This window comes from Pipra filicauda, unplaced genomic scaffold, assembly GCF_003945595.2.
Source record: "Pipra filicauda isolate LSUMZ 115617 unplaced genomic scaffold, ASM394559v2 scaffold256_size1097316_pilon, whole genome shotgun sequence".
NCBI classification, from domain to species: domain Eukaryota; kingdom Metazoa; phylum Chordata; class Aves; order Passeriformes; family Pipridae; genus Pipra; species Pipra filicauda.
The window spans coordinates 523,186-536,592 of record NW_024104372.1 but is presented as its reverse complement, the minus strand read 5'-3'; the positions used below and the strand labels follow the sequence as shown (position 1 = coordinate 536,592).

At 38.7% G+C, this 13,407-nt stretch overlaps 1 protein-coding gene across 5 annotated transcripts in view; it reads left to right on the top strand.

Annotated features, from left to right (window-relative positions):
* The window catches only part of MSH3 (mutS homolog 3), a 90,750-nt gene that overhangs the window by 61,609 nt on the left and 15,734 nt on the right, over window positions 1-13,407 (top strand). For all 5 annotated transcript variants that reach the window (XM_039382106.1, XM_039382105.1, XM_039382104.1 and 2 more), the window contains exons 16-20: window positions 2,095-2,159; window positions 3,301-3,417; window positions 5,070-5,177; window positions 7,137-7,251; window positions 11,351-11,508. In XM_039382106.1, coding sequence (XP_039238040.1) covers window positions 2,095-2,159; window positions 3,301-3,417; window positions 5,070-5,177; window positions 7,137-7,251; window positions 11,351-11,508 — 563 coding nt within the window. The remainder of the gene's footprint in view (window positions 1-2,094; window positions 2,160-3,300; window positions 3,418-5,069; window positions 5,178-7,136; window positions 7,252-11,350; window positions 11,509-13,407) is intronic.

The window sequence follows — 13,407 nt, the reverse complement described above, 5'->3', positions numbered from 1 at the left end:
GCTTGATGAGGTCATTTGACTATAATCTTTTGTCCAACTTTGAAGAACAGCTTTCTTATAGTATGACTCTTACTTGTTAAGACAATTACTTTAGTGATTTAAATAATAGAAACTGCACACATTAGCGCAGTTCAATTTGTTTCAGTGATGCTTCGTTTTTCTATGTATGTAAAAGCACTGACATACTTCCAGGGTTAATTTTGTGACTAGTAAGTGCTGAAATACTCTCAGAGGACCAGAAAGCACAGCATGTAGTTAACTTGGAGAATGGTGGAAGAATTTGTAAGTACTGAGTAAGACTGTAGTTTGAAAGATGGGAGATAAGAGGAACCGTATTAAAGAATGATAAATATTGTTTGAATTCTAGAAACAGTGCTTTAGACTGGAGCTTTTGTTTGTAGGTGCTGTGCAAGTGTGGGCAGGACATGCTCCAGTGAGCTGAGAAGTTCAGTGGTGAAAAAAGAGATGTCAGATCCTGCAAAATTTGTGGGGGAACTGAGGGGAGCAGTGAGGTAGCACAGCTCAGCACTGTCCTTTGGGAACTGAGAGTAGGAGGGCTGAGAAAACTCCATAGAAAATTGGGAAAAGAAAGGAGTTGGGAAATGGAGAGAAATGGAGAGTAGGGGAGAGGAATGGGTGAGTACAGGGAGGGAAGGAACTGGAATTGGCCCATGGAGGACTTTGGAAAGTGAGAAGGACCCAAGCGACACAGGAGGGAGCAAACAGGCACTGCTGAAATGAGGGAGAATGTGGGAAGGGATGAATTAGAAATAGCAGCCTTTGACAAAGACCTGTTGATGGTGGAGCCGAGAACAGCAAACATGTGGCCCAAGTGTTGCGCAGGTTGTCAGCAGAGATACTGAAATTCAGCGGGAAAGTGGAAAAGTGTGTTTGAGTATTGTCTGAGGGAGGAAAGAGCCAGGATTTGAAAAGTTTCTCTCAGGGAGGCTACATTAAGAGTATATGATGAAACTGTGTGAAGGAAAGGAAAAGAGAGGAATTGATCAAAGAGAGGAGAAAGCACCTGAGGAAGTACTGAAATGTGGAGTTGATAGGAGGGTTAAAAACCACCAGTCAGTGCAGACATATAAGAGAGCAGGGCATAGCTCAGAAACCATTGCAGATGGAGCTGTGTGTTGGTGTACTGGTAAAAGGAGCTCTTATTTCATGATATCTGGTGAGGGTGTCTCAGAGACACCAAAAGGGTCAACAGGGGAAGGGTCAGAGAAGATGGTCAGTGAGGAAAGGAAAGACGCGAAAGGAGTAGGAGTAAGGGAAAGGGAATTGTTAGAGAGGAGAAGAACGTAGAAGTCGAACAGAAGTCTGTTTGATTCCTCAGATGTGTGTGGTGTATTCTGCTTACATGCTGATAGATATAGAATTCAAATGCTTCTTCACAGGAGAAGAGCAATAAGAAGTATTTCAAGACAAATATCTTGAAAGTGTTTTAGGTGAATGAAGAACTCGTCCACCATGCCCTTGCTGGGTTTTTTTGTGCCCATGTCAGGACTGTTATTTTTGTTTGTACTTGAGGGTGATTGCTGGCTATTTCAGTGGGCTGTGGAAGGTTTTATCTAAATCATATTAATTATAATGGAAAAGCTTTGTCAGACCAGAGTCTCATGGATTTCTGTAAATGTGGGCATAGTCTGTGTTAATCTAATCTCTGCAGGTAATTCGTTTTCCAGCTGAATGTTGTGATCAGGAATGCTTCAATTCTCTGACATCCAGGGCCTCAGGCTGGCGTTACAAAGATAACTGACATGAATCATACAAAACATTGCAATAAACACATCACCTATATTTCACTGCACTGAGTATCCTGCCATTACTGCTGGTTTTCCCTTTGCCTCCCTCTCTGCCCCTGAGTTGATTCAAACCTCAAGCAAGGTTCTCTAGATACAGGAGGGTTATGTATGTCATAACCCTTGCTTTTCTGGGGGAGAAAGAACATTAAGTTCTGGTCTGCTCAGTCTCTTCAGGCTGAATATTGTTTTCCTCTGATTCATGTGGATTTCTTGATTTATAATGATTATGATTCTCTAGCCTTCCTGACTTCCCGTGATGTGTAATATTACATTTCTGTTATTTTAGTTTCTGATAGAAGTCAAGAATTCCCATAAATCATTTGTGCCATCTGACTGGGTTATGATTAGTAGGTACGTAAAATATCTTTGAAGTTGTTCTATTTTAATATAGAAGTAAAACCATGGTATCTTGGTATTACAATTAATTACATACACATTCTCATTGCTTCATTTGTTTATGTTTTGGTGTTTTTTTTAGCTGAACCCAACCGACCACAACTGTAAATTTATTGATTAAAAGCAAACAAAACCAAGCAGAAAAAATGGAGTGCTTAAAGCATTTGTTTTTACACAGTAGATCCTTAGAGCACTGTATTATTTACCTAACCTTTTAAAGTACATGTACTGGTATTAAAACCATGGTCTTGATTCAGTTGTGCCTATAGCTTGCATGTGCCAGTGCTTCATAAAATTTTGATTGTTCTTATTTTATTCTAGCAGGTGAAACAGAGATGGACTGAATTATGTAGTTGGCTTTTATTTCCCCTCAGTAATTTATGATTCAGAAGGGTTGAATACCTTAAAGTTATAATGTCCATGTAAATGCTGAATTTTCTACAAGACCCAGTTTGTAATATGTGAGCACAGATATCACAGGTGAACTCTGAAGTGATGTTCTATTAACTTATGCAAGAGTTCAGTATTGAAAGTGCAGAGATTAGACCGAATTAATATGGTGAACGAATTGCAGCTAATCTGGATTCTGTAAAACAATGCCTGGGTACCCCACAGTGAGTCCTTAATGAAAATACATAAACAAATACCAAGTGTCCCAAGTGGAAACTAGCAAGGCACGCTGTATTTACAAAGTTCATTTCAGGCTTGTCATGAAGTTTTCCTTTTTAAAGTAATTTTCTTTGTGTAGTTCATTGTATATGCAACCAGCTACAGAAAAGCCATCCATTTAGGCAGTGTTTTGTGAACAGAGTTTTGTGGAATATGTAAACTTTGATGATATATGCCACATTGTGCAAAACATTTCAGAAGCCTTGTGAGTGGACAGTGGCATAGTAACTGACCACTTTGTTCACAATAAATACCAGTGGAATCAATAGGGTTTGGTACCACAACAAAAGAACGTTGTTTTTTTTTCTTAATCATCTATTTTCAAGGCTCTCAGTGAGTAAGAAAAGTATTCCAATTTTGCATGTAGATGGTGTAGCTGATTGCTTGGTGACCTTGATTTCCTGTTTGGCTTCTCTCTCCCTTCAAGCACAAAAGCTGTGAGCCGCTTCCACTCTCCTTTTATCATAGAAAATTACAGGCATCTGAATCAGCTCCAGGAGAAGCTCATCCTTGACTGCAGTGCTGAGTGGCTGAACTTCTTAGAGTGAGTTTACAAAATACAGCCCGTCGTCATCATTGTATTTGGTTTGGTGTTTGCTGTAAGAGGAGAAAAAGAAAGATGTTTATCTAAAAAGAAGTTCGTAGTTGTCCAGAACAACTTTATAGGTAGTCAATTAAAATGTTGCTTAAAGCAGTTGAAGGCAGGACCTTGAAGTCTGAGTCCTGAGACTAGCAGTGATATCTCTGTATTTTCACATTCTAATGAAAATACACTATTAATTATGTAAGGTGTCTCTCAAAGTTTGAAAACTAATATCACATAAGATATTAGTTTTATTAAGAGCAAAATAATAATATAATATTAATACTGTTATTCTAATATATTAATAAATTAATATTAATTCTTTTAAAAATAATTAAGAATTTAAAAGTACAGCTGAGTGAAACTGAATCGAGTAGTTTTATTGTTGAAGTAGTACTACTATTTATTAATATTATATAGCAGTGTTATCATTAATTATATTTTTTACATTGCCCTGAGTTTGACTATGATTATTTGCTAGAAAGTAGTGGGAGTTTTATTGTCCCTCACATCTGGCACATCTGTTTGTCTGAGGTCAGAGTTTTTAGTGGTGTAATTTGACTTTTTGGCCAAAGGATCTTTAAAATGGGAGTTTAAAAATTATTTCTGGGACTTCTGAGTGCCTTTTTCAGTTGTCCAGTTATCCGTTATTTTTTTACTTCCATGAATTGCAAAGCTGGTGAAATTGTTCCTCTTGTCATGCAAAGATAATTTGCAAAAGCTTAGCAAGTCCCCTCTGAAATTGTCTCACTGGATTTGCCCCATAGTGGGAACCCAGCAATTCTCTAAATTTGATAGAAACTAGAAAAACATTCCAATTCGCACTTCTCCGTGTGTATTTCCTGTGCAGTGCTAAGAAAATGGTTCTCTTCGTGTTCCCTTGGCTGTTTTCAATAATGTTGTATAACAGCAGACAACAAGGAAAGACCTGGGTGTAGGAAAGTGCTCTTCTTTCCCACTCCTCCATTCATTTATGTCTTTGTTTATTAAACTTTGCTCCCCTGCTGGTTTTGTATTCTATATTGTACCTTTGAGACTAGGAGAGGGGAGAAAACAAATTCTTGAGGATGAACAGAATGAACTTTACTGAAAACTTTGCTACCCTGGTAACGTCATTATTGTGCTGGGGAAGCAATACATAAAATGAAAATTAATTCTTGAATTTTCTGCTGTAGATACCGTACTTTATTAAAATTGTAGACAACTCCTGTGTCGGACACTCTTTAGTTTGGTTCTTTTCTGATTGTAACTTATGGTTGAAGTTGAACCAGTGATTGGGATTCAGCTGCCACTGTGACAAATTGTGGCATTTTTACAGACCTCATTGAGGCAACTGCTGACTCTTAATATGCTACCTAATGAATTTCATTTTTGTCTGATTTTTTGTGCTTAAAAATAATTCACTCTTAGAATGTCATAAAGTCCATCTTGATTAAGATTGTGTCCTCCTGTTGCAGCCTAAATCACTGCTGGGAGATTTGAATTCAGAACGATTTAGCAACCACAGGAGCTCTGTGAAGAACTTGCATGGAGTGTATTTTGACAATGCTTCTGTATCTGTGCAGAATTATTTTTTTCCCCTTTTCTTCTGTTACTTTTCCCTGTTGGTACAGCCGTTTCAGTGAACATTATCACTCTGTGTCTAAAGCCATTGGTCACCTAGCAACTGTCGACTGCCTGTTCTCTCTTGCCCTGGTGGCTAAACAAGGAGACTACTGCAGGTAATCAATTTTTAATTTTTATTTGGGATTTTTAAGGGAATTATAAGAGGGTATTTAAAATAAATCAGATTTTAATATCTGTACTATGATAAAATGCATTATTAAAATTGTTTACAATAGTTTCAACTTAATCTGATTTTGCCAAACAACACTTCTGGGCAAAACACAAATCTGTAAACATTACAGTTCAAATTTTACATGTTATGTCAAATTAACAAATCAACAAACAAATTATGGTTTTTGTTTGACCTGAGTCTAGTGGATATCTCACTATATATAAATAAATGTTGGACTTTGCATGGACTTCTTTTTCTCTTTTTTTTTTTTTACTCAGCAAGGTCTGAGTTCATAATATCTTTCTACTACCTCAATTTCTCAGGTATTTGAGGTTTGTTTCAGTGATGTATTTCAGATAAATAATAGATAAATATTAGTTCCAGCTTGTAGAGCAGAGGAGATGCTTCACCTGGGATCAGGTGTGATGAGCTGTGCACCTGCCCCTGCCCAAGACCCACACATAGGCAAATGAAATCAGCTTACATGTACTTCTGCTGTTATACATCTTTAAACATAATATTGATCACCTCTGGACTCTTGGGATCGCGTGTGCCTCTGTTAAAATCCCTTTGAAAGTAATTACTCACTTATTTCTGTATACTCAGATGAGAAAACAAACTGAAGTCTGATTAATTCACTGTGCCAGGGTTTAAATAATTCACTGAATTTTAGAATGGCTTAGAGCTTATAAACTGGCTGGAAAGAGACTTCTCAGTGAAACTTCAGCTGCAGGAAAGGTGTCACTAATTAATTTTGGAGGGCTGCTGAAGGAAAGATTAGGACAGTAATACTAAGCATTTTTGAGGAATGTTTTTTGAGTCAGTGAGGATTGTTTCCTATAGCTCAACCTCAGGTAGGTAAGTGAGCCAGGTCAGGAGCACAAGTGCTCTGCATAGTTGTGGGGGAGAGCTGAGCACCTCTCACAGTTCAGAGGCATCTGAGGATCCCTGGGTAGCGACACTCTTCCTTTACACAGATTATTTACAGCATCAGGGCTCTCAGGCAGCAACGTTAGAGACGTAAAGGTGATGGTGTGTGTAGTCCAGAGACCATCATCTGATGTTTGGGTGTCCACTCTCCAGGCTGTGAATGGTTTAAGGGATGCTGTTGAAAAGGTAGTATAAGGTTCAAGATTGTCTATATATTGGTTTAATCTCAGCTGTACAGCTGCTGGGAAAAAACCTGCCATTATCAGTTTGCATCTCTTTCCCCAGTGCTTTGTGTTTCTAATGTGCCATTTATTTCATCTCCATTTTCCTTCTAAATTGCATACTCCCACTCCCCACATCTTCCCTTTAAAGACCACCCAGAGTATCAGTTCATTTCCAGTCTTAAAATTCTGTGGCTTTATTCCAGTATCCTCTTTTTCCCAGAGCTGCTGCCTCTCTCCCTATAAGTTACTGCTCTTATTTCAGAGTGGTTGTACTTCTGGGGTAGGAAAATGTTGCTGAGACATGGAACTGCATTTACCTCTCCATTGAGTGCTGCAATTCAGTTTACAATGGAAAAGAAAAAGTAGGTTGCAGAGAACAAAAAGAATTAATAGAATTCAGTGGAACATGCTTCTTTTTTGGTTTTTGTTCTGTGAAGAACATTCAGTATTTGGAGATGGAGCTTTTCAGACATGGAGAGATGTAGTGAAGAATTAGACGTTACATTAGTAGACTTGTAGACAAATTTGCAGTTAAGGTGGAATTTCCTTATCCAATTTGCTAATATATTCTTTTGTAACTGATTGAAAGTAAGGAAGTCTTTAGAAATGCTTTATGTCAATAATTAATTTTTATAATTTGAGAGTTTTTTTCACAAAAATCTACATCATAGGTGACCCTCCTGCAGGCTTTAGTTGCAGTAAATTATTAGTTACAATAAATTAGAATTAATATATTTTCTTTTTTGCAGACCAGTTGTGCAAGATAATCGGCAAGAAATAATTATAAAAAATGGGAGGCACCCTGTGATTGACGTACTCCTGGGAGAACAGGATCAGTATGTTCCAAATACCACTAACCTTTCAGTAAGTACCAAGATACTTCAAAATCATTCAAGGGAAGGAGTCTGGGATCAGCTTCTTGGCTAGGAAATTAAAATAAGTCATTTAATCATACAACTGTCTGCTTGGTTGCATTTCAGAGAGATATTGCTAGATGTGACCACATCTTTTTTGTCCCTTTTCTGATATCTGGCAGCCAGACGCTCTTTTTACAACCTTGTTCAACCTTAATGGCATAAATAAAAGAAAGGTTATCTCAATATTAGGAAAATGTATGTTTTAAATGGTTATTTTTGAAAAACAAATAATTATGGGGTTTTTAATGGTGTAATCAGAAGGAGTCTTAATTTTGTCAAATCTTTTCTCAAAATTGTGGAGTGTTTTAATATGCAAAATAGATGTGACAGGCTCAGTTTTGCACCTTGATTCTAAGATTGCTCCTGTATTTTTTTAGGTATTTCTCTACTAAATGTTTTCCTTTCTTTCTGAAAGTGTTAATGTGATGCAGACTTCTTTTTCCTGATAAACTCTGTCCTTTAAATTACCTGTCCTTTTGAGGTTTTTCATTAAATATTTACCCGTCTGTATATTTTTTAAAATATTATCTGTTCTTAATGAATATTAAAGATATCCTTGCAACTTAACGCTGAGCTCTCTCTGCCTTTTTATATAGTAAATACGGAAAAGGTATGAAACAGCTGTCAGTGTGGAACATTTCTGTGATAAACAGCATTCGAATTTGTATGTATTTCTTGGGAAATATTTTTAAATGCTGTTCTATACTGAACAATGATACAGATATTTTGCAATACTGCAGGGAATGTTTTCAAAATTATTTGTCAACTCCAAACAAGCAACAGATGGCACTTAAAAAAAAATTCAGCATTTCATTCAGTAATCATCATCCACTTTTCCCTGTTTAGCCCCATTCTTTTGTTGGCTTTCTAAATACTGAATATTACAAAATTAAGTGATCATAGCAGAATCACTTTTGCCTCTACTGTTGAGTTTTCTCTTTCTTGAGAGAAGAGGTGGGTGGGAACTAGTGTGGTAAAATGTCTCTAGTTTTCAACTGATGTGTTTGAGTCAACAGGAAAATACATCTCCTGTCATGTTTTCAGATGAAATATTGTCAAATATCTAACTTGAGGAAAAGCTTTCTTGCAGTGCCCTGAAATAAACATATTATTTTTCCATTCTCCTTCTCCTCCACAAATGTTCATGGATTGTTTTAGAACTTTTAACTTCGGCCATGGATTCCAATAAGATGTTGGCTTATGGCTGTGTGCAGTTTTAAGGGCAGATATTGTTGCGTTCCAGATTAAGCTATGAACTGCCCAGTGCAGTTACATTTTTATTTAAGACTTCTTAAAAGCCTTTTGGTTCATTATAACCTCTAATTAGCATCTGGAGAAAGAGTCACACACTCTTATCTGAGAGAAATTCTTTTTAATTTAGTGAGAAAAATAAGATATTTTGGCAAAAGGTTTTTACAGGAGTAAAATACAACCAAGAAAAAAGCATTTCACTAAAACATTCAGCACAAAGACCCATTACACAGGAAACACCCACTAAAAACTATCCATATACCAACTTTAGTAAAACACAGTTCATTGGTTTTAAGTCACTCACAAGAGAAGGAAAAGAGCAACAGGAGAAAACATTAAAAGGGTAAAGAACGAGAAAAGAGAGAAGAGGAGAGAGAAAGGAGAGGACAACAGTTACCGACAAGATTCGATGATTCACATGGTACCAGCTGGAGGGGGAGAAGAGAGAGACCGGGAGACCACATGGAGTGTCATGTATTTCTAGAGTTCAGTTTTCCCTCCCAGGCAGGATATCCCACCAGCGCTTTCCAGCCCCAGCTGAGTTGTGCTGTAGGCAGTCACAGGCTGCAGGGGTGTGGTGCGGGCGAGCTGCCAGGCAGCCCTGCCTTGACTGACAGCCCGACTGACAAGGCTGCAGGGCCTCCAGCTCTGCCACGTGCTCTGCGTGGGCTGCAGGCCTTGCCTTCAGCTCTGCCCTGTGCCCTCAGCACAGGCCTGATGTGCAGGCCTTACCATGGACCTGCAGGTCCAGGGCCAGCCCCTCCCCATATGCACACACACACGCACGCACACACACACACACACTCTCACAGTGAGTTGGTTCTGACCCATATCAATAATTCACTGAGATTCGTATCCAGTATCTCACAGATGTGTTCTCTGCTCTGATGTAACAGCAGCAGATGTTCTTTCTGAAAACCACAAGATTTGCAAACCAGCCACCAGTGTCACAGCATGGTTGGAGGGAGCCTGGGCAGATTGTGGATTTTAACAGATGAACTCGTAAACTCATTCTGGTTTTAAATTGTGTTGGTTTGAACCCGGACAAAGTTTTAGTAGCAGCACTAGAACTATAACCTGGAGACTAGAATGTTATGCATTTTGTTCTCATACAGTCATGTGCACTTTATTACATTCATCCTTTATTCCCAATTGTGGCATTTTCTGAGTTTTGACTGTATTACGACTTCCGTATGGATGAGGTTTGCTTTGCAAAAGCTGAGCAGCTTTTTACATATAATAAATTCTGATTGCCTGTATCTTCTCTATCTTCTGTACTATGACATAAGTGACAGTCCTATCTGAATTTTATGTGTGTCTCTATAAACAGAATGAAAGCCCCATCAAAAGTCAGATCTGTAAAGATCTTGAGTCTTTTTCCATGGAGAGTTTTTTGGTTGTTGTTTTCACAGTGCCTGATCAGTCCCAAGTTTCCCAAGCAGTGTGACTAACACAGCTTGTCCTGCCCTCCGTGCCTCTCCCTTGGGGCAGTGGAGTGTGCTGACTTTTGTGTAGTTCATCAGTTGCTGCATTTCTTTGGATGCACCCAGGGGAAAGGAAAAGAGTGCCTGTGTGATGTCCTTGCATAACTTAATTTCCTAGTCTGGATTTGGGCTGTGAGAAAGCTTTATAGATTCATTGATGAGTTTTAATTTTGTATGAGCAATTGTCTGGCACTAGAGTAGGCAGTCATACAGCTGAGATGAGTTCTTGCATCTGATTTAACTTTCTATGTGGTTTCAGTGGTCAGATACACTTATTGACTGGAGATTGGGTACAGTCTGCTCACAGTATTTGTGTTGCAGTCAAGTATTGCCAAACTCAGCAACGTCTTCATTTCTTGTTGTAAGCCAGTCTGAGTGTACTTATGTCATACCAAGGCAGGCAATTATGAGTGTAAAATCCAGGTCAGGTCTTTGTCTGTCAGATCTCCCCATTTGGCAATGAGAACTCCAGCTGGAGAGGAGTCCAGATCACAGCCAAATTAGGACAGCTCTGGCTATGGTGAGAGCTCATGAGTTTCTGCTTTTCTCCAAAGAAAATTACACAGAATCCCAGAATGGTTTAGGTTGGAAGGGACCTCAAAGCTCATCCAGTTCCACCCCTGCCATGGGCAGGGACACCTTCCACTATCCCAGGTTGCTCCAAGCCCCATCCTACCTGGCCTTGGACACTTTCAGGGATGGGGCAGCCACAGCTTCTCTGGGTAACCTGTGTGGGGCCTCACAACCCTCACAAGGAATAAATTCCTTCCCAATATCCCATCCAGCACTGTCCTCTGTCAGTCTGAAGTAATTCCCCCTTGTCCTGTCACTGCAGACCCTTCTAAATAGTCTCTCTCCATCTTTTCTGTCAGCTCCCTTCAGGTCCTGCAAGGCCACAATTAGGTCACCCTGGAGCCTTTTCTTCTCCAGTCTGAACAATCCCAATTCTCTCAGCCTTTCCTCACAGCAGAGCTGCTTCATCCCTCTGATCATCTTGGTGCCTTCTCTGGACTCGCTTCCAGCAGCTCCATGGCCTTCCTGTGCTGGGGACCAAGTTCTTGGATACTTTCTTATCTCCTTGATGGAGAAGAGGAAGGTTCCCCCTCACTGTGTCCATTTTGCTCAAGAGCACTCAAAGTTGATTTTGATGCATCTGGGACTTCATAATATCTGGAAAAGCGAATGTGATGAACAGGAAGTTTAGACCTGCAGACTTCTCCTATTTCCTTCTAAGCAGATGCACACACCAGACTTTCTTATGGAAGCACCACATGCAGGAAAAAATATTTGACTTCTCTTTTGTGTTTCCAGGGAGGTGGTGAAAGGGTCATGATAATAACTGGGCCTAACATGGGAGGAAAGAGCTCCTACATAAAGCAAGTGGCCTTGATCACAGTCATGGCACAGGTTGGTTCTTACGTTCCTGCGGAGGAAGCGACAATTGGAATTGTGGATGGTATTTTTACCAGGTAATCTTTCAAAACTTGCTGTATGTATATAGAAATGTTACTGTGGCAGGGGTGTGTGTGTGTGTGTGTCTGTATATCAAAGTGTAATTTCATTTTTCGTTTAGAACTCCAGAATTTATACCTAAAGTTTCCCTTTTCATTTTAAAGGCATGTATTCATTGTTAAGTTTTGACTCTGATTTTCTGGAAAGCTAATGGTATTTGTATTGTAATCTTTGAATCTTCGAAGGATAACAATTTTAATGTGTATGTCTTGATTAAGATCCAGATATCTAAATCATCTGCCTGAATGGACATCTCAGCCAAGTGTATTCTGCTGGGTGGCAGCCAAATGGTGTTTCCCCTAAAACGAATGTTGTCACCTCTGAAAGTCCTGTCATGGTTTCTGCTGTCAAGTTCAGTTGTATACATTCACAGTAATTGAGATTGAGAATAATGGCAGTTTATTTCACTCAGTCTCATTTTTGAGGCAGTGCTGAGTAATTTGTAAAGATTATCAGTACAGTCAAAAGTCTGTATTTTATAATCTAATATTACTAAGGTTTATCCCTCTGATTTTCCCACTTTTTCTTTAATAATTTTTTTAATGAGCAAAAATTCTGTGTTACTGATGGTATTTGAGATGGATTTTTATCTGTGGTTATAAGTTTCACAGCAGTCATGTAATTTATGCTAGAATTTCGTGAAATTTAGTTCTGTGATGGCAGTAAGCATTCCAGAGTTAACTTTTAATGAGAACCTGAAGTAGTTCTCACCTGGGATTGCTTCATCATATAAAGTGAAGTGAAGTGTTCTTACTCTTCATTGTGTAATGACAAAAATGAATGAAATTGCACCTTGATGCAGTTCAGGGCTAAGCAAATTAGAAAACATTTGTATCGTCTTTCCAAAATTCATTGGAGATGAGAATTCAAAATGGTTCACTTCTTTCCCTGCCCTGTGTTGAAAGAAATTAACTGGTTGGTTGGATGAGCATTTTCTCAAGGGGACACAGAGACACACAGGACCTGATTTGCTTTACAGAAAAAACATTAAAATGTCACTAACAATTTGAAGACGATTTTTTTCTTCCTCTGTGTTTTGTAGCTGAACTTCACTTGGGTTCACGCTGACTGAATTTCTAATCATGCAAGTCTGCTACTCTAAACCTGAGTATCTGCTTTCCTCTACTTTTCTTAGACTGTCATAGTAACAGGATGATTTCTGCACAAAACATTAGGAAGTGTGACAAAGTCATTGGGAGAGATATTTTGTTTTGTGCCTGCTTGAAAGAGAACAAATTGGGGTTGTATCTGAGTTCCACCTGTTCCCCAGTGTATTTCCCTGATTCCACACCAAGTATTTTTTGCAACTTTTCTGTTAAAGTAGTGTGGTCAAAGGTAAAAGTTATGCTTTCAGATTTCAAGCCAAGCAGACCTAGAGTGTATTACTGTGTGAGGTTTCAGACCATTTAATTTGTAACCCACTCGCACTCTAAAACAACAGATTGATTTTTTTTCCTCGCTGTCTATTAGTTTTGGAAACTCAGCTGGATATGCCACTCTTCATTTAATGTGAAATGTGTGAAACACCAGATGAATATATGGAAGAATTACTGAAATTCATGTAATTGCACTGGCAATTAAGAGTAAACTAATTGGCTCAATATTAATCAAGAAGAAATTGAAAATACATTATTAAGATAGAAGTAGTTATGCATTAGTTGAAAGGTAGCAGGAAGCAAAAGGGAGAAGGAGTAGCTTACCAGATGTACAAAGACTACAGGAAGTAGACATCTCTGTTTTTGTTTGTTTGGGGCTTTTTTGGGGGTTGGTTTTGTTTTTTTCAGGGTCCTGGAAAGGCCTTAAAGTATGGAACTCTGTCAGCCCAGGTTAATGTGGTGTTGCATTCAGGATATTTC